At 38.9% G+C, this 24265-nt stretch overlaps 1 protein-coding gene across 2 annotated transcripts in view; it reads left to right on the forward strand.

Moving 5' to 3' along the window:
* The first annotated feature begins 231 nt into the window (after positions 1 to 231).
* Positions 232 to 24265, forward strand: part of enah (ENAH actin regulator) — a 76023-nt gene continuing 51989 nt past the window's right edge. Inside the window, exons 1-2 of one of the 2 annotated variants that reach the window (XM_066676957.1) lie at positions 232 to 487; positions 16980 to 17145. In XM_066676957.1, coding sequence (XP_066533054.1) covers positions 399 to 487; positions 16980 to 17145 — 255 coding nt within the window. In that variant the 5' untranslated portion in view covers positions 232 to 398. The remainder of the gene's footprint in view (positions 488 to 16979; positions 17146 to 24265) is intronic. The other variant, XM_066676956.1, reaches the window with a different exon arrangement.

The following is a 24265-nucleotide window of genomic DNA, read 5'->3' on the forward strand; positions in this document are numbered from 1 at the left end:
AGCGGGGGTGGGAAGGAAAAAGAGCAAGGGAGAGGGAGGGAGTGCTTGGAGGGAGAGAGAAGAAATATAAAAAAAAGAAAAGAAGAATGGGGGGGGGGTAACTTGCTCAGTTGAGCAGTAATAACACAGCGTAGCGATTTCATCTTCCCCAAACGTGATCTTCCTCAACAACTGGGAGAGCTCAAATGCCTGTTGCCAGGTTACCATCCGACACTGTGAAAAGCGGGATTGTGTGTGCGAGCAGCATGGAGAAGCGCCATTGACTCGCGCCCTTCTCTAAATAATGAATCACCGATGCGTTGGGAGCGGGCGAAGGCGATGAATAGGCGAGCGTGATCAGGATAGAATCTGCAGCGTCCGAGGAGTCACCCTGGGGGGGTTTCTTGGGGGAGAGAGCCATGCAGCTCCAGTCTGCGACGCACTGCAAGTTGTCTGGCTTCATCCTGGGTGAAAGATGCACCGCATCTTCGAAAATGGAAGTGCACCGGTACGTAGGCGCTGGGTTTCCGTGGGCTTCCGTCTGGCTGGGGGGGGAGGTGTGCGTGGATCAAAGCAATCTGTTGCATATTTGGAAGGGGAGCATCTGGCTCATTGCATCCTTAATGCTGCTCCAGTGCTGGAGCTCTAATGTTGCGTAATGTGCTTGCAAAACACATCCATATGATACAGGGCTGCAGGAACAGCAGCACTGCCATTAACACTGGTTTCATTGTAGCTGTGGATTTGTTTAATAGTGCCACCATTCTGTCGTAAATATGGTTTATGGAGGACGAGATTGCTAATGGAACTGCAGCTGATGATTTTCCTCAGTGAGATTATTATTGCATTTTCTCTAATAGCTCCCCATGGTGTGATCGTAATTGGCCTTCGAACCATTAGGCGAGCTATAAACATTTGTGTGCTGCGGAATCCTCTCGTCAAACATTGATCAACATTTGAACAATTTTCAACCACCTACTCGGCAGAACACTCTGCAATATCAGTTGTCATATTCGTTTCACTGCACAAGAATGAAGTGGGAATAAAAAGAAACACAGGTCAAAACACCAAGCAAAATAACAACAAATGTTACTAAGTCCTATATGAGTCCTATATAAAAACCTTCATCCAGCAGCAACAATGCTGCCACTTGCAGGCTTGATCAACAGGAAACATTTAGGATTTTCCTCAAGGGGAACCTTCAGTAACGAGTGTTAAATGTGATGGATGTCTATGGGAGAATCATGAAAACGTATGTCTATATGTGTGTGTATGTTGGTGGGGGTGTGAATGGGTGCTCAATGGAGGCTTCAGTAAAGCGCCTGCTCAGGGGGGGCTGGTCTCAGTCAGCACTCAACTGCCACTTTCTCATTGCCCTGCCACTCTGTAAAAGTGGAAATTGGGCTGACTTCCACAAACAAGGTAGCACTGTCAAACCATTCCCAACGTCAGTTGTTTGCCTCAGGCCGTGTCCACTGCTGCCGCTTTGAGTGGTCATCTTGATGAGGGCACTTTAAATGTGTGTGAAGGACTGTAGTTCTTCGGTACCTAAGTATATGTGGCATTTCATATTTCAGTTGAGAACTGGTAAACTAGTATGTTTTCTTGAGAATGGAATATTTTGTGTCTTCCAGTGTTGGCTGAAGATGACACTACAGCCTGGTGTTACAACAGATTATTTCAGTTATATAATAAACTGACTGATATTCTTAATCGGTAAACTAAAAACTTGATAATAAACCAAAATGTTTGCTACTACATCATAAATTAAACACCTGCGTAAATCATGTGCAAATTATTAGAGCTAACCAGTATTAGCTTATGGTTAATAAAACACTTGTTTTGCTGTAAATACCTTGTTGCTACATAATATTTGCTGTGATTATGGAGATTACAAATGCTTAAATTAAATTATGCAAGCTTGTAGCAAGTTACAGTTGAGCAAGCCCAGATTATCTGATAAAGGCATTGCTGTTAGTCCTCTTTATGACTTGTAACTATAGTGTCTGCAATAAACTTTGCCAGAGATAGTAAATGTAAAAGCTTATCTTCAGTGATGCAAGTGAAATTATAAATCAGAAGTGGTTTTGTTCAGATTTGCTGTTTGAATCTAAGCGCTTATAACTAAGCATACAATAACATTGTTACTCCTCATTGGCTTAGTGTCTGCACTGATAAATATACAATTGAAACAAAAGTTTACAAAATGAAGTATTCGCACTAGGGTTGGATGATATGGCTCTAAAATAATATCACGATGTTTCAGGGTTTTTTGGCAATAACGAGATTCCTGGCGATATGAAAAAACAATTTTATTAATTTCAATAACACACTATTTCAACAAAATAAATGTTATTTTATTTATATTAATTGAAAAATACATAATAATAATTTACACATTTAAATTAAGGGCGGCACGGTGGCGCAGCAGGTAGTGTCGCAGTCACACAGCTCCAGGGACCTGGAGGTTGTGGGTTCAATTCCCGCTCCGGGTGACTGTCTGTGAGGAGTTGGTGTGTTCTCCCCGTGTCCGCGTGGGTTTCCTCCGGGTGCTCCGGTTTCCTCCCACAGTCTAAAAACACACATTGGTAGGTGGTTTGGCAGCTCAAAAGTGTCCGTAGGTGTGAGTGCATGTGTGTGTGTGTGTGTGTGTGTGTGTGTGTGTGTGTCTGTGTTGCCCTGTGAAGGACTGGCGCCCCCTCCAGGGTGTATTCCCACCTTGCGCCTGGAGCCACCGCGACCCTGAACTGGATAAGCGCTTACAGATAATGAATGAAAATGAATGAACATTTAAATTATATGTATTTACATTTTATTGTAGTACAAATCTAACAGTTTAAAAAAATTGAAACATTTAAACCACACTTGGGGAACAATCACACCAGGGTCTATTTCAATTGCACCATATTAGCAGTTTCTCTTGATGAAAATATTCCATTCCCGTAGTGGTGTTATGAAAGAATGCTGTTCTGTTAGACTACTATGTAAAAACAAAATCAAATGTCTTTTTCGAACCAGCAGTTGTGCTACAAAAGCACTTTTGCATTTGACGACTCATTGCTTGTGAACGTTCTCATTGTTTCAGTTTTACAGTGCTGCTGAAGCATAATTGCAGGCCCTGCCGCAGAGACCTCCATCTTTTATATCTGTTTTTTAGTCAAGAGAATGTGAGACGTAACCTGATGGTTTAATTCGTTAAAGGTTTGAGGCTGTTTACTGCTAATTTGAGGGTGCTTCTGTTGTGGTGATGATGCTTGTCAAATGGCTGCCTTCTCTAGTCTTTAAGGCTGTACACAGTAACAACAGCATGTTGTTTGCTAATGAACCGAAGAAAAGTGTGCACGTGCACACATGCTGACTGGCAGCAGCAGTGGCTTGAGGCAGGTGAGACAGCAAGGTGCTTCTCTCAAGGGGGTTTGTGGTTGCCATGCTAGTGTGTTAGGTCAGGCTAATTACTGTCAGTTGTGGAAAGGGGACCCTCCTTTTTATATATAGCTGCTTTAAGAAATGTTAAATTCAATGCAGCACAATGAAAGCCTTCCAGAGTGTATGTTGCAATATCAATGTGTTTAAAAATCATATCATTGTTATTGAAACATTTTAAATTGCTCTACACACATAAATTTGCCTAATGCTTACTTCCTTTTTAGACCCCTTCTTTGTGAATTGTTCATACTTCAGTTCATTTTGCAGGGAGAGAGCGTTATATAGTGTTTGTGACTGTGTCTGAATGAAAATAATACCATGGTAGTATCTGGGATAACAAAATGTTGTCTCTGCATTATTATTATTATTATTATTATTATTATGTCCAAAATGTTAACTTCAGCTGAGACCTTTGTGACTGTGTCTGAGCTTTTGGTCGTAAGAAGGCGAATCATAATTTCAAACATATTAGCTCTTGGTTCATTTAGTCTGTGGCCCATTTAAGGGCGTTCTTGTCTCCTTGCCAAGAGCCGAGAGCCGGCAGGTCTCACAAATGGCAGAGGATGTCACCAGAGCTGTTTTCACAGCAGTGATGTATCACATTGTCCTGCAAAGCATGGCATGAATGAATGTGTGCTAGGCTTCTACCAGATCGGCACTTGTGTGTGACTCATGGTCTGTGAGTGGAGTGTATTTTTGAGCCCTATTTGCTGTTGCTGTGGAGGAGGTGAGGTGCTTGCAGCACAGGGGACCCTCCGTAACTGTAATTATCGCAGACGACCAGCTCCTAATGTAGTCTTCTGATCTGGCCCAGTGCAGGGTTCTCCAAGATTGAGTGGAAAACTCAATGCCCAGTCTGAGACTGAGTTTGCAGCCAGTAGAAATAAGGATATTCTTTGGTGTGATATTGGAATTTTACTCCTGATTTACTCCTTATCAGTTTTTCTTCAGAGCTTTAAAATCTTATGAGTGTTAAAATTGATACTCACAATTTAAAATTCAATACACATGAAATTTCGCGATTGTTTCCTCAACATTTGCTAGTTCTCAGGTCTATTTGCAGCCTGGTAAAAAGGTCCAGTGTTTGTACGCATCAGTGGCTTTGTAAATGGGGAAATAAGCATCTCGGTGTGAAATGGCTCAGACGTTCTCTCTGTGCGTTGCTGGAATCTTGAGGTCGTAAGAACTCAGAACGTTGAAAAACATTAAAAGAAATGAGGATGATGCTCTATTTCTGCTCTATAGGTGGGTAAAATTAACATTTTTTTTCTGTTACAGGTTACTTAAAACGGAACTAACTCCAGCTTCAGGAGCCCACTAATAGCCTGAAAGTAAACACACATTGAAAATGCTGTAACTGAACAGCTCGAGTTACAAATGAGTTTTTGTGGTAATTCAAACAGTGAATTAATATCTTATAGAAAAATTAAAGCTTCAGCTTAAGACAAATTAAACTTCATGAACAAGCACAAGAAGTGCACGGCAACATCAACATCCACGCATCCCACATTGAGTGTGTGCTGTTTGTCACAGGATTGGATCAGTTTCATTTATGGTTTGGTCCCTCTGGTATTTAATTGGTATTATCTTCTGATCTATAATAACTCATCTGCAACCCATTGCATTGCAACCCGTGATGATAAAGGTCATTAGAGTGCTAAATGTGGTTCCCTGCTTTTGTTTGATTGTTTGCTAGTGCATGCTGTACACACATGCAATCACTTGTCTTAGGAATTTCCATTTTATACAGTTAATTATGAAATATGCCACAGTGGATCTAATGTCCAGCCTGCAAGCAATTTAGTCTAGGCAGAATCATCCACGCTTTAACGCTGGGCAACGCTAATGATACTATTACCTGTGACAGCAAGTAGACATGTTGAAGAGGGTCTGCTTAAGTTTTGGAGAAATAAAAATGTACTATTCATACTAATGTTAATCAGTGACCTACCACTAGTGGTGGGTCGATATGGACCTAAAATAATATTGTGATATTTTAGGGTATTTTGTTGGTATGGCAAAATGTTGAATAATAATTTTATTAAGTCCAAGACCACACAATTAATAATGTTAAATCTTACTGTACAGTAATAATGTTAAAACTTTGTTAAGTTTTATTTTACTACAAATGTAACATTCAATCATTCAGAAGTGACATTTGCTTATTTTGTAAGCAGTAATATACCAAGATTTTAATTTGTAATATTAATTTGTTAATATACCAAGAGTTTAATTTTTTTTCTGTACAAAAGTAGCGTATAAATCTAACACACAACCAAAGTGTAGAAAATATAGTGTGCATATAAACAGCAAACACAAACAATTATAAAAAAGTAACCTTAATGCTTCACAGTAAATAATAAAACTAAATACAGAATAGTTGCTGAGTCAGTGTAGTTTACCTGATTGGGTCCGAGCTAATTGGCTATTGGACGATTCTAACGGCATTCAGGTGCTTCTGTTTGAGGTGGTGAAATGGATTACTGGTGTTTCCCCATTTTGTTTTTTTTACATAAAACCATGGTTTATTTTACATCTAATATTTTGTAACCAAACAACTTCCACACAGCTGAAGCCACCCCCTCTTTTTTGTTTTGTTTTTATTTATTTATTTTTTTATTTTTTTATTTTTTGAGCAAATTCCTCCTCCTCAGAGCCACTTTCCACCGTACTTCACTGTGTCTAAATTACTCTTGTGAAGACCATATGCCGTGTTATTGGTAACTGCATGACGTCATTACGTTAAAAAGTTTGAATATCACTATTATCACAATTGTTTTAAAAATGATGATGATTAACACTAAAGATATATCGCACAGCCCTACCTACCACTTCAGTTCATATTTTTTTAAATCATGAACTTGTTTTAAATTGCAATAATGTTATTTAAGCCTTAATTATTGTGATATTTAGATTTTCTGAGGCTTGAAACATGAGTCGATGCTATGAATACATTGATCATTTAATGTTTCACATACTGCTATGTATACTATATCTAATCAAGCGGGGCCTAATAATGCAGTCTGTGTAGTGAAACCTACAGTTTGGTCAGTGTTTCTTAATTAGAGAGTATATCTATATATCGATATTGTGATTATATTTAGATTTGGATGTAATCTAACACAGTTTACTATAATAAAAATAGTCATACAGCCCACTCTTACATTTTCACACCAGCTGCCAACTCTGATTGGACTTGGATGCTCTTCCAGGCCTCCTCTGACCCTGGTTGAAGCTTGAGGTCTCAAGAAGTACATATGCCATTTGGATGTCTGCATTCTCAGTATGTGTTAGAGGTGAGGATGGTGGACAGAAGAGGGGGTGAAGGGCGATTGTTTGTTGTTGTTGATGTTTTTTTTTTTGGTCCTCATGCAATATCTCTCTCCCAGTATTACGGAGGAGCCCCACACAAAACCTGCCCACGCACACAGTGTTGCTAAGGTGATGGCTGTAATTCCTCAGCCTATAAAAAGACTGGAGGAGAGCGAGGACTCTCCACTTGAAGGCTTGTGACTTCTGAGGAAGCATCTCATGGCCTTCGTGTCGCAAATCAATTCTTGGCATTGTCAAACTGCTACTAGCATAATTATCCTGCAGGGCTAATTCCAGGACTGTGCCGTAGCGTGTATGATGTTTAATGAATTTTCTGGGTCTGTTTTAAGGTACCACCTCTCCCACCCTCTAGATGAGCTATGTATGTTGTCTCTGCGGTCTTATCCAAGCCTTATCATGGCTAATCTAATGCAATATTCATACATTCCAGCCTTTTCCAGTTTCCGTCCCCAGTGCGCCTGCACATTCAATGTATTAAACGTCTTTAAATTACAGTTTAAACAGTTTGGGAGCTGTTTGAGGGTCGTGTCACATGAAAATGCACCTCAAGGGTTTTTTTTATGGTCAAACTTTGTGTGTACAGCAAGAGCTGTGTATTTGAGCCATATATAATGGAGCAGTTGTGGATCGGCATGTATCTCACAGTGGGAGTCTGAGCCTATTTCAAGCTGCATGCAACACCTACACCATACCCCATACCCTCCCTGTGAGCAGTCATCATTCTGCTGGAGCCATCTCTGTGTTACAGGAGTGTGGTTTTAAAATAGCTCTCGTCTGCTTTCTCACGCTCCCGTGGCTAGTGGAGTAGGTAAAAAAGCCTCACAAGTGTTCATTCAGAAGGTCCAAATCTCTGCTTCAAGCGTTCACAGAACATTTCAAATGGAGGAAAACACGTTTGACCCACCACTCGAGTTCTGCTGCTTGCTAATCCTCTGTCTTAAAGCAAGATGAAAGTAATTTTTTGTAAACGTTTGTCTCCCCCATGTAATTTCTGGGCCATGACGTGTCCTGCAGAAGTTCTGTGACAACGTGTGACTGAGCTGCTTGCCGAGTTGCCGCCTTTCCTCTGATTTTTGTTTTATCTCCTCCAGTTTTTAATGAATGCCTTGTGCCATGTTGGTCTTCACAAACATGTGCTTAACATGTAATTGTGTCAACTGGAGTAATGAGTAAGAAAATCCATAATTCATTATGAAGACTATTATTAGAGCTTGTATTTTCAGCAAGGGCTTGGATGCGAATTATTATTATTATTATTATCACATGCCTGGTTTATTACTCATGTTATATCAGCTAATTTATGACTTTTTCTTATGAAATGATTTAGCATGTAATGTCTTGGGTTGGGTCTGCCATGGAAGTAGCTAGAGGTGTATGATACTCTTAGCCAATGATTCGTGTTTTGATATTGGGTTCATGGATATATTTCTTGAACTAAAATCAAATTAATAAAAATAATAACAGTAACTGAGACTGTTTCACTGAAACCAAAAGACCTGAGGAGTGCAGCCAATCGAATGGCCATTGTTCATAACACTTCACAACACTGTTCATTCTCTGTGCAGAAGGTCAAAGTTCACTGTCAGTTTCCTTATGCTATTTCACAGTGTTACTGTACATTGATAAACCACTAGAAATAACCCTATATTTCTAAGCAGTTTAACTAACTCTTTTGAAGAGGGCCTTTATCCCAAATTCTATCCCTGTTATGTTTATATTGAAGCTTTTGCAGTGAATAATAGAAGTGTGGAGATGTAGGCACAAAATTCAAACTTTTAATTCATCACATTTCAGCTTTATTTATTGATTTAGAGTGAAAATGGAAGCAAGTATATTTGTTTTTTATTTTGCATTTCAGCCATTCGCTGAAATAAGAATTGATCATCAACCTGGACTGACTAGTTTAGGAATTCTAAACTTAAGATTATACCTCTGTTCACTATGAATTTCCAAGTTCCTGTTAAATGACTAGTTAATGTTTTGATCTGTGGTTGAAATGTGATGTCTTGATCTAAACAGACTCTACTTCAATCATTGCAGTCTTCTACCCCTCCAAAAGCTTGCATTTTTTTTACCCTGCACTACATTTTGGGTTGTAAATCTATTAAAGGGGATGGAGAAGACGTGGGTGGTTTTGGCTCTGTCCCTGCTCTCCACACCCTAAAACACGCAGAGGGTAGGATTGATGCGGTCCTCAAGGCTTCCTCCGTCAAACCCAGGCTCTTGCCGATATCCCACATTGTCGTCCATGGAAATACCATCTCCTCCACAGTGCTGATTCATCGACTTAATTGACCATGTTCTTCACGGACCTTGCAAACAGGGGTTTGCAGGAATGCTGAGCCGGAGCCCATTTCTGCTTATATGTTTCTATCAGAGTTTAGAAAGCGGCTTGGCTTGCGGTGATAAAACCCAACCCATAAAGGTTAAGAATAGCTTCAGCTTGACCTATTTGTTTTTATTCTCCCAAGGGTCAATTTCCATAGTTACCTTTGTTTTGTGAACAACAGCCATGTGGAATATTGAGCTGGAGCTGCAAGCTCCTCTCTGGTCGGCCCACAAGAACACTGTGAAGGGCTGAGACAAATGTGTTTTTAGGAAGAAAACTGATCAGTGAATTCATATTCTTCTGTTGTAGTAGCATTGTTCTGCTTTTGTTCCTGCTGACACTGATACTCTACTCTTCTGGGAAGGATTTGTGCTGGATATGGGGGAATTTTCTGTGCAGATTTGATTGCATGCTGTCACAAAGTCATTAGCGGCATCAGCTACTGATGTTGATGGATTAGTCCTGGATCAGAAAAGTCACACCATCTCATCCCAGAGACTTTGGATGTAGTTCTGTCCCTTCACAGAATACAGTTCCACTCCTCACAGCCCAGTGCTAGGTGGCTATATACCCCTCTGAGGCTGGTTGTTGTGCATGAATGGTTTTAGGCTCATTTTTCAAAGCACACCATTGTTGAAATTTAGATTTAATATATAAAAAGACTCCTGAGTCTGTAATGCATGTATTACTAAAGTAGCTGGGCTCATTAATTAAAGGCGGTCTTTGGACATAGTGTATTTTTAAGTTCTACACTTCCAGCCTGTGATTTTGCTTGGCTTGTGGATTTATTCTTCAGTAGTGGAGGAGAAACGTGTGTGGATGTACTTTTGTGTGCAATGACATTCAGGTGTTTTTGAGTATAAACACAGCCTAAACCGAAGGGCATTGCTTTTCCTGCCTCTGCCAGCTAGAGCATGACTTATGTTAAAAATAATAATAATAATAAATTCCTTATGTTTGCTTAAGCTTTGTAAATCGCGTTTAATGAATCCTAAATCTGAATGTTGATTTAGTGAATCTTTCATGAAGTCTGGTGTCTTTTTTTTTTTTTTTCCGCTCCAGATTTCATGTGCAAATCCATGTTTGTTTGAGGCTTTAATTGTTCTTGGAAAAGTCCATAGAAAACTTGCATGACGTATATGTATATAATGTAGTACAGCACATGTCAAAATAATCCTTTTTCCTGTCTTAGTTTTCCATGTCAGAGAGAGAATTGAGAGGTTTTCTAGCAGTGGCAGGGAAACTGTCATGGAGAACAGACGCATAAAGAAGATATTCCCCACAATGTTCCTGCGCTGGATTGCATAACAATACGCTGCTTTTCTGTGCTTTCCCTGCAGCATTTTGCATTCAGAAAGCTCCTAAATGCTGCTAAATTTTGAATGTTAGTCTTATGATTATTATTATTATTATTATTATCAAGATCTGTGTAATAAATCAGGGAATGTCCTATTCATCCACAGCAATAATTTTCTCAGTGTGTGAAACTGTCCGATATTGAGAATTATTTAATTTGTGAAGTCCTCTAAACAATAAGCAAGGCCAGTCGGTGGTCACCTGCTGCTTTTAACCTCATGGGCAAAGCAAGCAAGGAGTTGATTTTCATGAGCATTATGGAATATACAATAACTGCTTAGGTACATTGAATGCTGTTCATTTCCTCATAGTAAGCCTATGGTTAGCATTTAGCTAATGATGTAGCTTTGATTTTTATTAGAAACTTTCCCTGTGTTTCTCTGTGCACTGTAGAGGTGCTATCTATAAGATTAACAACAATTTCCAGTGGCTTGACACCATTTTAATATTAAAATGCTTTTGAGAAAGGAGTGTTTTAATTGTTCAGAATGCAGGAATAGCATTAGCAAATACTGTTGTTTCATTGCACCATTTCATATTGTTGCTGCTTGTACTAAACCTTGTACCTATTATAAAGGAGCTTTGCAATGTCCACTTCAGTACATTCACCTTTATTGTCCTTAAGCCATTTTGTCACACCTTTGTAGGAGTGTTTTGGATTAATGTCCTGCTAGAAGAAGTTCTCAAGGTGTCTCAAGATTTTGGCTGATGCCTCCAGACGTTGCTTCAGTATATCACTTTGCCTAGCGCCATCCTTGCACTAGGGCCATCTATCATGCAACTTTTCAGGCTATAGCAATATAAAACTCTTGTGTATGTAGACACCTTGGTACCTGATGCCTACGGTTATGTTAAATCAGAGACATCCAGTGCTAGTCATGGAAGGACAGTCCTGCTTCCCTTGTAAAACACTCCTGTTAATTGTAATCAGCAGAGATATCTCCAAACTCGGTTTGACTAACGCCTTCCAGAGTCAGAGCTGGAATTGTTGGGTACAATGGGATCGTGGATCTGGGAATCTTTATTCATCTGGGAAATTTGCCACATGTATTTGTGTTTAAATAAACGAGAAAAAACAATTGCAGAGCATCACTTTTGTGATGCAGGTAGTGCATTGGCTATTGGGGTCATGGATATAGTCCTCACTGCCTGTGAGGAGTGGGTTTTCATCCAAGTGCTCTAATTTCTTTCCATAGCCCAAAAACACATGTCAGAAGGTGGCTTGGCTATGCAGGATTGTCCTCGGGTGCGTTTTAGTGTGTGACTGACTGGGCAAGTGTGAGATGCCTGGTGATCGACTGGCACCCTGTCCAGGTTGTTTTCCTGCCCTTGTGTCTAAATATTCTAGGCAGAATTCTAGGTAGAGTTTCTATAGAAATCTCACACTAAATAACATATGACAAGGAAGGAATAATGCACGCATTATGAAGATGAACACTGGATTTTATTCAGTCTCTGTGTGGTTGTCTTTTTGGTCATGATTCATTTGGACTGATCACCCTTGTCATGTGTCGATGAAGTACGGCTCATAACAGGCATCAGCATCCAGGGGGCATTTAATATTCATGAACTCCTACTGATGTGTCCGTTTTTTTTTTTGCTGATGTCACTCTCCATGGTAATGCCATGGAAACCTTATCCGCTGTCTGTGATTGTCTCTGCTTTCTGCTGAGACAGATGAGGAAATGATGCTTCTTCTGAAGTTTAGCCCTTGGTTTTTACTCGGAGGATGAGCTTATGTGTCATATTTTAGATATTGGCCATTGCCTTGCTTCATTAATGTAAACCACAAATGTTAGAAACCACTTTTGTTTCGAATAACTCATTTCTAAAAATTAGTTTGTTTGTTTCAGTAATGAAAATACTGTTATTTGATATGCAATGAATAAAACAGTCTGGATTGGGAAATATGACGCTAGACTATAAAATGTATGTTAAATATTTTCAAGAATTTCAATAATTCTTGGAAATTCTGACTTTAATCAATAACAGCATTTCCATATTTTTTTTTCAGAATGCATCCCAAATCTTTGTATAAAAAATTAAATTGTTTGTTAAAAAATTTAACAAATTTTTATGCACTGTTGACATGAATGTGTCTAGTTTATTTAAAAAAGCTTAATACTAGTACAGTCCAAAATGCACACATTGTTTTTGGCAGTGCTTGCTGAGCTGTCAGATTCCTTTGCTAAGCTAATAATAATTTCCAATCCATTTCTTGAAAATACATTTAATCATTTTCATTGCACATTTATTCCTCCTTCTCTGTGCAGGAGAACAAGTACCCACTGTACCAGCAATCTCATGATGATTGAATGCCTCAGCACTGGGACATCATGCATATTCAGCATCATAATCAGCATAGTCTTCTGATTTATACCGCATATTTATCTCTGGTACAATCATATATTTGATCTTACCTCCAGTGTCACAGCGCTTTGTCGTTCTGTATTAAATCTATTTTTCATGGGCTCAACCATCAGGAGGGATGCAGTGGCTCAGATGTGCTGGCAGAAGGCTTAAGCGTATAGAATTGTAAATGTTGATTAGGTTTAGTAGTTATACAACAGAAAATGGCATCGGACTTGATACAGTAGGTTTTGCTTCTAACGTCTCTGATATATTGCGTAACATTTCAGCTTTTCTTTTTCAAAGTTATTGTTGGTATCTTGTGTTTGTAGTGGGTGTGTATTTTGATTGCAGAAAAGTGTCAAAGAGAACGGGAGAGGCTAGATATCAGTTTGTTTTGAATCTTAGTGTGGAGAAACATACTATCTTCAAGGACGTTTTAGAAAAGTTTATTTTCTGTTATATTTTTGTTACATTTTGACTAAACCCAGAATTTGTCTACGTTGTTAAGATTGTAATGTAACTAATATCATCCTTGGGGCCACACTTTGGAGCGTCCTTCTAGTCATGCTTTAATGATGTCAAAATCATATCAATATCTGCAAGGGATGGGCAGTATCCACATATTTCATACTGTCATACTGTATCGAAATGTTGTTGCGGTATATGGTGTTACCGTGGTGGGTGCACTGGGCCTCATATCTGTGAGCACAAAGTTGAGTGAAGGGCTTTCTAAGTGTTTGTGCTGGGCAGTTTAGCTCAGCACAGCCAGATAGTGCACACCAACACACGTTTTGACAATAAAATACCCTTTCTGGGAGAGCAAATTTCAGCCACTGGTGCTGGAAAGTTAGAAAATAAGCAAAATAAGGCAGGTTCTACATTGTTTAGGAGCATATCTGCCCAGCTTACAGGCACTTGTGGTTTAGCACACCACAGCAGATGATTTTCCAGCCAACTGAGGCTCAAAACAAACATATATTGAGGATGTATCTGTGAGCACAAAGTCAACTGAAGGGTTTTTTGAGTATTTTGTCCGTTTTCAGCTTCCTTCCTCTCTTTTAACCCAAAATCAGTGATAAACCAACAACTGCGGTGGGCTACTGGGCCACCCATTTTTAGACTGTGACATCAGAAGTCATTGAGCTCTCACAGCGCCCCCTCCTTGTAGCTTTCTTAAATGCACATTAATGAACTTTTTAGCAGTGTTGTTAGTCACAGAACAGAAATTTGACTCAAAACACACACACACACGTGATAAATGTCCCTCTCGTGCTGTGTTTTATTGGGGCTTAACACAGCAGTATGCGATATTACCATCCCACATTACTTAATTCATCCTGATTCTAGTGTCAAGTGGAACTGGCCTGCTCCATGACTTGGTGCTGGAGGAGGCAGTTAGGCTTCAAAACTACATTTGGTTCTGCCAAATTGGGATTGCTGCCATTATGTCCATTTTATAAAACAGAGTGACACCCAGCCGTTCAGCTGCAGTTTAGATGCCAACAGTTGGGAAAAATTACACTCTTAATCTCATTCATTCATTCATTATCTGTTAGCGCTTATCCAGTTCAGGGTCGCGGTGGGTCCAGAGCCTACCTGGAATAATTGGGCGCAAGGCGGGAATACACCCTGGAGGGGGCGCCAGTCCTTCACAGGGCAACACAGACACACACACATTCACTCACACACACACCTACGGACACTTTTGAGTCGCCAATCCACCTACCAACGTGTGTTTTTGGACTGTGGGAGGAAACCGGAGCACCCGGAGGAAACCCACGCGGACACGGGGAGAACACACCAACTCCTCACAGATAGTCACCTGAAGCGGGAATTGAACCAACAACGTCCAGGCCCCTGGAGCTGTGTGACTGCGACACTACCTGCTGCGCCACCGTGCCGCCCACACTCTTAAACTATAAACTATTTTACGATTTTTTTATTTATTTTTTAAACATTTATTTAACATTCATTCCACCCAAAAATATAAAATGAGAAAGACCATGCAAAAAAAGGGAAAACATGTATACAATGCGGTGTAGGTTCTTGCCGTTCTTTACTGTTGGATGGTCAATAGCGCGGTAATACCATGTTGCGGTTATTGCGACAGCCCTATAATGCGGTATGCGGCATTATTGTGGTTTGCTTTAAAACCAAGGTCTATTGTTTAGATATAACTAATTTTAGTTATTAGAGCTCTGTTTAGGCTGTGCTGCTTTTTACAGTAAAATGTCTATTTAATTTACTTTACCATATTTGTAACCATAGGAAAATAAATTGTTTCTCTGTAATGCTAGACTATGCAAATACTATTTTTTTTTTTTTGTTGTTTTTTGTAAACATTCATTTTACCATCAATACAGACTTTGACAGATATTTACATGGAAAAAGAACCCATATTTTATGTTTCTTGTATGTGTTGTTTTGTTTCTAAGATATCCCCACACACATTTTGTGGGTTTATGTATCTATAACGATCCTATTTACATGAGGATTTTTCTTCTGACTTTTAAAGAGGTTGAGTTTTGTGATGAGGCTGAATAAACCTGCAGTGTTATGTTATGTAAATGTCCAGCTTTTAGTGACATGACAAACACAAGGAAATCAGTTTCTCTATATGTAGTGTATGGACAGGGGAATGTTTGGAAATATCTAATTTTAACATGGTTAGCATTACTCTGTATTTCAGTGTTATTTATCTGTGATGTGGGTCGTTAACATTTATTTCTGTGGCCATCCTGCCTCTGTTTATTTTTAATACTGAGATGCATGAGAACCCTGCTTTGAACTTTGCTGAGTCAGGGCCCTCCCCTCTTCTCAACACAAGGTTGTTTAAGAGAAATAGCTTTACTCAGTGACTGTGGCAGGGGGTCTCCTTTTGCAGTTTAATGGAGAGAGCAGATTCCAGAGCTCATGTTTATACAAAACTGTGGGAGCGATTTCACTTGTGAAAAAAGAAGGCATGTTTGCTTTAATGGGTGTCAGTATAGTAGTTATATCAGGAGAAAATCATGAGTGATGTTACCGTAGCTGTGCTTTATTAGTATCAGCAAATGTAAAAGTAAAACAAAAAGTCATGTTGTTGATACTTGTGAACACTTAAACTCTGTATGGTGTGTTTGTTCTAAGGAAACTCATTTGCGTCTTCAGCCACTGAACAAAATAGTCTGAGTGACAAGCTCTGATATATTTTTTTCTGATATATGACGGCTTGACAGGGATGGTTCCTCTCTCTGTGTGTCTGCTCTTTAATTAAAGTGCAGAGATTGGTCTCGGTGGACAATCCCGTTAGATTGGCCCTTATCTGCCAGGCGGCTGTTCTTAAGATCTCATCAGTGTCTGATTGATTTTTACTGAAAAGTGGAACAAAACAAAGCCCTCAGATTGATACAAGTCTAGAATGCTTTGTCATCACAGTGTGTTATGTATCTAGACTTGTGAACGTAGTTTTGCGTACGTGAATATTTGAAAATTACACTGTACCCCAGTTCTCTTTGATATATTAATGCCTTGTGACATTGGGTAATAAATTATATCACAGCTAATGGTCTGTAGTGAAGAACTGCTGCATGTCAGTCTGAATCTAACTGCAGATATTTCAAATTCTTACTCCTTGAGAATGAGTCAGCCTTTTGTCTTGAACAGCAACAAGGCCAAACAGTAATTACAGAGTGACACATTTATCAAAGCTGGTCAAGGTGACACATTACTGTGGTACGTGACGGTACCTTCCTGGGTTTCTGCAGCCTCCCTTTTCTTCTGCTTTACATTCAAGTAACAACAAAACAGAAAAACTAAAATGGTATTTACAATGGTTATGGTTCTAAATTTAGCCAGACTTACTGAGCCTAACAAACCAATAATGGTTACTGGTAGCAGGACAGTATCAGCTGGACAATTCCACTTTTGTATTGTAGGAGGGGGAAAAAGAATGAATCTGGTTCATTCCTTACTAGGAATGAAGTAGACACCATCAAACAAAGCAGTGTCATGTTAGCAGTTTATTTCTTGGCCACTAGCTTATTGCTTGTCACCTGAAGGTTTCTCTATTGTTATTGGAAAAAAGTGCCAGATGTGACAGTGTTATTTTCTATGAAACATATGAATACAGTATGGAAAATATTTGTGTTCACTAGTGTTTTTTAAAAGAAAATAAGTTTTCCATTTGCTGATTTTCCTTTCTTTATTTGTTGTTGTCTTTCAGTGAGCAGAGCATCTGTCAGGCGCGGGCTGCTGTCATGGTGTACGATGACGCCAACAAGAAATGGGTCCCGGCTGGTGGTTCCACGGGTTTCAGCAGAGTCCACATCTATCACCACACCGGCAACAACGCTTTCCGGGTGGTGGGCCGTAAAATTCAGGACCACCAAGTAAGCAAGACTTTTTTTTTTTTTAAACTCCCCCTTCCCTGCGTTATTTGGAAACTATTTTTAAATGCTTATCACTCAAATTCAAAGCAGTTCCATTGATTTCAGTTCCCCTTCTGTTGGGCTACATTAACAGATGGGTTTCACACCTACTTGACAGAGCCATTGACTATTTTTGCCACTGCAGGCCAGATCACCTTGTCACGTTCATATGACATTTCAGAATGTGCTGCTACTAAGGTCAAAGTGGAGAGAAAGTCTTTCCCGAAAGCCGAATGCTGTGTGTATACAAATACAGTGAAACCTTGACTTACATGTGAATCAATTTTTACATTATCCGAGATCCGAACCCTTGCCCGGTCGATATTTTAAAAAATGTTTTGGTTTATGGTGCGAACCTAGATCTGAGTTACGATCTTGCGAGCTTACACCACCTGTTACTAGGTAGCCCACTTGGTTATGTTGCCTTGCAAGCATCTCTGTCGTATCGTTTTTTATGTAGCATTAAATGTATAGCGAGTAAGCTAAGTGATAGAGCCTGAAAAGAAAAACTCCCCCAACCTCCTCCTCCAATCTCCTCCACCTCCGCCAGCGTCTTTGTCTGATCTTCAAGATAAATACACTTGATAGAACTAGTTTATTCCTTTACATTCACTTTTATTACGTATAATAACATTTTTGTTATTTAAAAAGTACATTTTTCTTATTTAAAAACACATAAAATAAAAAAAAATTGGTGTGGTTTTTGGGGGCTGGAACGGATTAATAGCATTTCAAATCATTTTAATCGGGAAATTTAATTTGATATGTGAGGAAATTGAGTTACGAGCTTGGTCACAGAACGAATTAAGTCAAGGTATTACTGTAATTTAATCTCAGTGGACAATATAAATTGTCTGTAGAAGAAGTGGAGTGGTGTTTGTGGAAGTATTAGGACCAGGGTTTTGTCACAGGTCACTTGTTTTGCCTGCAGAATTTTTTGTTTTGAAAGTCAACCGCTGCCTTCAGTTGAGCATTGCCATTGGCATGTTAAAACAATGATCCGATCAGACGATATGCCGACATTCTTGTGATTGGTGTCTTTGAATTCTTGGCAGCTTGTCACCCTCGTTACACTCTCTTTAGAAGGGTACTTTGATGCAGACGACTAAATAATGATGATGTTTGCCTTTGTTGCAGTGTCTAGATCTTGTTTGTTGTCACTTTGAACTTGGGTTCTCAGCCAGAATGTTTGAAATGACCCCACGTAAAGCGGCATTTCTCATTAAAAACCTTAGCCCCAAAAATTTAATTGATCCATGTTCACTTTTTATTTTTTCCCCCTCCCTCTACTTCTTAGTGTGTCAATTAAAAGTGTCTTGAAGACGCTTTCTTTATTTAAGCTGTCACAGGTCTATGTTATGGGTGCATTCCCTCCTCAATATCCCAAAAATAGGCTCCTTAAAGCCATGGAAAAAATAGGTTTTTGATCCTCCGTATCCAGTCTGTTACGGGCCTAGTCAGGAAAAGCCCACTTAAAAACGGTGCTGTTGATTTGCACCTCTCTAGGCACAGAAGCAATCAGCAGTGCTGCTCTTTGCTTTCTCTGCAGCAAAGGCTCATATTGCACTGCGATTCTGGTGACGATGCATTGGCACAGACACTCTGTAGGACAGTTTGGCACATAAACAGGTAAATAGAAAAGTTGACAAAACATAAACAGATGAACAGATACAGGAGTTTAACTATAGATAAGGTGTCGGCAAATGAAAGATCAGAAACTAAGCATTTTCAGAATTATACTGACATTTGTGTTAAAACCCTGTATTAAAAGCATTATATACTATAATGTTTAATACATTAATAGCCACGTTCCTACATGCATTCTGGTTATTATTCTTCTCTTAAACCCTGCTAGTGAAACATCAGCTTGGTTAAATATAATGCCTTTTCCATGAAGCCAGTATTGTGTGATGTGACTTGCACGGTATCACTGAAATGTTTCTTTAATAATTGCGTATCTTGTGGATGAGTGATGGCTTTTTTGCCCTTCTCTTGAAAGTGCTTTTATATCACTAGGTTTTTTTTTTTTTTTTTTAAGTGGAAATCTGGCACATAAGCGCTGACAAGGGCTTTATCTGTTGGACCTGGCAAATGTTTTAGTGGATGTCACACTTTGTTTAAATAAAAATCTTCATAACACAGTCTGTAAATACATTTCATAACATAAATATGTCAAATAAATCACACAGCGAAAGTACCTTGCGTCTACTTGCACATTTAGTGTTTGTATAGCGCTGGATATTATAATTAATAGTCTGCCCATCCTCCTCGATGCATTGTCATTCTCCAACATCAGTGCTGTATTTATCACTTTGGGATGCTTACACTGCTGATATGGTTGTTTGTTTCAGTCATTCCTTTAAGTTTAAATGTCTCAGAGAAAAAGCACTTAGTACATGCATATACTGTGCAAAAGGGCAGCATTACTGGTAAATATATGCATCATATATTTATATTTTTAACTAAATCTGTCGATCCTTGTTGCTCTGGAGTAACATAGTTTTCATTTGTTTGTTCATTTGTTGTCCGTATTTGTTTCAGGTGACTCCTGTAACTCCTGTACAGGATTGTATTGGACGCAAAGCAGAAACACACCCTAGGCAGGGCCCCAGTCCATTATAGGGCATCACACACTCTCACACACATAGTTAAAGACCATTTTGAATAGCCAGCCCACCTACCAGCCTGCATTAGAGCACCAGGAGGAAACACACAGGGACAGTCACCCGAGGCAGGGTTTGAACCCAGAACACTGGTGCTGTGACACTGACCCTACTTGTAACACAACTGTGTAGCCCACCTCATAGTTTTACATATTTCAGTTTGTTTGTGTTTTTAAGCTCTTAAAGATCTGCAGTACTGTGGTTTGTCTTATCTGAGACATCTCATAATGAGTGGGCTTAAGCTCAAAGCGTTCCGATGTCAAACATTACCCTTTGCAGTGCCTCTGTTGTATGAATTAATTGATGAATGACTGTGTATAGCATATAAGACTGAATTAATATTTGCATGTAAAACATTAACACAAGGCAACCCATGCAATCTGTTTAGCCCACCTGTTCTTTCCTCTTCTCAGATGTCTGAATAATTGCTTCTGGCACTGAGGAACGAGGGGAAAGACCCTGCATATAATTATCATGGAGCTTTGGTTATCTTTTGGTTACCTAAGTAAGTGTGTGTGTATGTATGTATGTAGGTATATATTAGCGCTTTGAGGGTTGTTTGAAATATAAAGTGCATTACAAATGTATTTTATATGGTGAGAATGGGTTAGATTTTACCTGGGACTGGAGGAAAAATCCTTCTTTAATTGAAAGAACATGTAAAATTATTTCAAACCATTTCATTACGTCCATCATGAGTTAGTCACATAATGTATGTATTTGCCTATGTAAATTGCACAGAAGCATTGTTCATAACTGGATCCATTAAAGTTTTAAAGAGTCTATGTTGAGGCACAGAAGTGATAAAAAAAATTGCAGGGAGACTAATATTCCAGAATTTCTCCAAAACCAATTTCTTCTAAAATTAAGTGTAAGGCTATTCCATCAAAGCTTGTCATGATAATAATTTTTGTGGTCGATATACAGTCCTAGAAATGATTGAGACAAACAATATTATTGCCAGGTTAAGGCCATTTTATGCCACTGATATAATGATAATAGCCTAATAATGCAATTACACACCTTTAAAGACTAATGAATTAGAGCAAAATTGTAGTTATTAAGAATAGTCAGACACTAGAATAGGAAATTAAATATAGAATATAAAGTTTTGCCCTGTGAAGGACTGGCGCCCCTTCTAGGGTGTATTCCTTCCTTACGCCCAATGATTCCAGGTAGACCCTGGACCCACCGCGACCCTGAACTGGATAAGCGGTTACAGATGAATGAATGAATGAATATAAAATTTTTAAATATCCTCAAAAAAAAAAAAAATAAATCCACATAACTGCCCCAGATTAGAGACAAAAGTGAACCTGAGGACAGAACGGCACAACAGGCTAAAGTGCTGGAGATATTAATTTTTATGTAAACAAACATGCCAGTAAACACAATTTCAAAAAGCAATATTTAGGTAAACAAAAATTGAGGAAATATCCATATAATTTGTGATAAGTAAATATAAAATTTTTGTGACAGGCCTAATTGCAACTTCTGAGAAAGCAGTTCCACTGTTTTCCAGCTCAACAGAGGCCTTTCTACTCCAGCTAATTGGACATTGGGCAGTACAGAAATGTAGGGATTTCTTTTATACCAACATTTTTGTGTTGCTTTATTTGCCTTAGAATAGGAGGGATGTGCTTTACATTAGTGAAAATGTGAGGGAGTGCGGTAGTGTGTAGCATGTGATTTTTTTATTTTTTTTTTTTTCCCTTCCCCCCTCTCTCCAAAGTCCTGTCTTGTTTATATGCTCCCTTTTTATGGAGGAGGGGCGTTCATTAGCTATGTGTGCACTTCACACCCTCTTTATAGCACATTTTAATGTTGTGAGTGAGACCCTTTAGATTAAAAAGGCCAGTTTTTTAACAAGCTTAACTTGTGTTATTGTCATTTCACTGAGATGCCTCATTAGGCTTTCCACTCAGTGAATCCACAGCTGATTGACAGCATTGCGTTAGCACTAGATTAATTTAGTCTCACATCCTCTGTGCAGATCTAAAATCTACAGAGATTTTATTTGGAGTAGTATTGTTTATTTATTTTCTTTTTTAAAAAATCCAGATTTTTAGAACTTAAGGTCTTGAATATTTGGGTTATTCAAATCTAATTAATTCAGCTTAGTTTCCAAGATGTTAAGGTGTCGCTGTAGCTTTTTTTCTGTCTTTTTTTTTTGTCTTAATTTTTTTTTTTTTACTTTCTTTTTTTTTCCCCTATTATTTCTTTTTGAAATAGTCTGTCTAGCCGGTAGCTTTCCAGACAGGTCTTACACAGTGAGAAAGACTGAGCGTCTCTGCTCTTCTTGGCAGAGATTGTGTTGACTACTGTTGGAAGTGGATTACCAATTTTTATGTTTATACCCCTTTCTACCTCTTAGCTGCACACATGAGAGCTTTAGTTTGCTTTCATTTCATGAATTAACCCTGGCATTAATTGAATGGATGTTCACTCATTAATGGTGAGACAGATCGTGAAATATTACTATAAATGATTGGCCTAATGCCAGAACTGTGGAATTTTGGATGCCCTCTTGATCAAGTTTCTTAAGATTTACACAGTTTAAAATCAAGGACAAAAATGCACCATCTCAGAGTCTGCAGTGTGTCGATGTAATTGACAGTTGAGAATCCAGAGACTATTTTAATGGGATATGAAGTAAAATGTCTGAAGCCACAGAAGGTGGCTTGGTTTACCAACTGTGTCTTAAAATTTTATTGCTCTTTAAAGGCCTGGAGTTGCATTATTGTGCTCTTAATCATTACATCAGTGGAATAAAATGGTTTTAAAATTACTATATTATTTAACGCAATTAGTTCTGAGACCATATATTGATCACCAGACAATGGCTATCGTGACAACCCTAGAAATGATTTGGTGCTCTTTAGTATAATAATTTTGTGCCAAAACTTTGAAGGTTTACGTCAACACAACATTCCTAACGAAATTCAGCTAGATGTCACCAGGTAAAATTGTCAAAAAGTCTTTATGACGCAGCATTGCCCTTAAAACAACATATTTCAGCATTGTCTAGCATTACTGTAACGTCAACACAGTCCGTGACTCATTTGCTTTTTTTTTTTTTTTTTTTTGGAGTGTTCAGTACTTTAACTATCTTGGTTTACAAAAGTCCATTTGTTTCCATTTTTCTTTGCTGTTCTTGCACTCCTGGCCTGATAGTATGTCAATGACATGCACATTCATTCTGATTGCTACTAGATAAGGCGTGCTAAGTCTAGTTTATTAGCCAAAAACAGCGAAGTGTTGAAACACAGCCAAGCATGCGTGTACACACGCCAGATGGTGACACATATTTCATGTTTGACACTATGACGAGAGTAGTCAGTTGACTGATAAACGACCTGACGTTCATACTTACATTGTGAGTTGATACAGAAATGATGTATTTGCAGATATCACCTGACATCTGAACAACTAGTCTTTATGGCTGAGATCATAGACCAAAATCCATGGATCCTGCTTTAAAAAAAAACAATCGATAAGTTAATTGGACTGTCCTTTGGGGGGCAAATGCAGTTGGGATTTAGCTCCCAAAGAAAATGCTTATAGCTTTGGAGGCCTAAACGAAGGAAAATGTGCTCACATTAAGAGAAGCGCTCTGCTCTTGTGATAGCATGGCACTGTGTCCAGTGTCTCATTAATAATATGTGATAATCACTTGCACCGCTCTTGTCAAAGGCTAGGGAAATTGGAATGGCTGGGATAGAAGCCAAGTACTGAAAGAGGTTCATAATGATGTTGGTCGGAAGCATGGGGAAAGTTCATAAAGTATTCCTGGATGTTTCATCCAGGGCCTCTAGCTACATTGCATTGCTACCAAATATAGAATTGATGAAGTTGTTATTCTAAAGAGAACCAGCTCTACTCTTGTATCGGTTACTGAGAACAAACTTGAGTCATCGCTGTCTCTAAAGATCCTTCCTAGAGGTGGAATACCGCTGAATGCAATGGGGTTTTTATTTGTAGCCAGTAGCTTTTAATCTATAGCTCCTAAGGGAGTTCTTCGGAGGCTCACATAAAGGATAAAGGGAGGCGTGGTGTGCGCGCATTGCAGACTGCACAGTGCTTTGTTTCTCTCAATGAAATGCGGAGTCATCTTTCATCGCTTGTTCTCTTCTGACCCTTCTACTCTTACGGTCACAAAATCCACACTGACCGTGAGGGCCCTCAGAGGCTTTAGCGAATAAATAAGCCTCTCTTACTCAGAGTACACTTCAACTTTTTGTGGTCTGAAGCCTTTGCTCCAAAGATGTTTTTGTTTGGACTTGAAGGTTAAACAGAAGGAGGACAGATGGAACAAACCCATTTTTTAATTCTGAAACTAGCCTAATGCTTTTCTATAAAATATTTTTCCTTCCCCAAGGACAATGCAAGCAATAAATCCTATCCAATCTTCTTCTTGT

The sequence above is a fragment of the Hoplias malabaricus genome, chromosome 7 (genome assembly GCF_029633855.1).
Source record: "Hoplias malabaricus isolate fHopMal1 chromosome 7, fHopMal1.hap1, whole genome shotgun sequence".
In the NCBI taxonomy this organism is placed as follows: domain Eukaryota; kingdom Metazoa; phylum Chordata; class Actinopteri; order Characiformes; family Erythrinidae; genus Hoplias; species Hoplias malabaricus.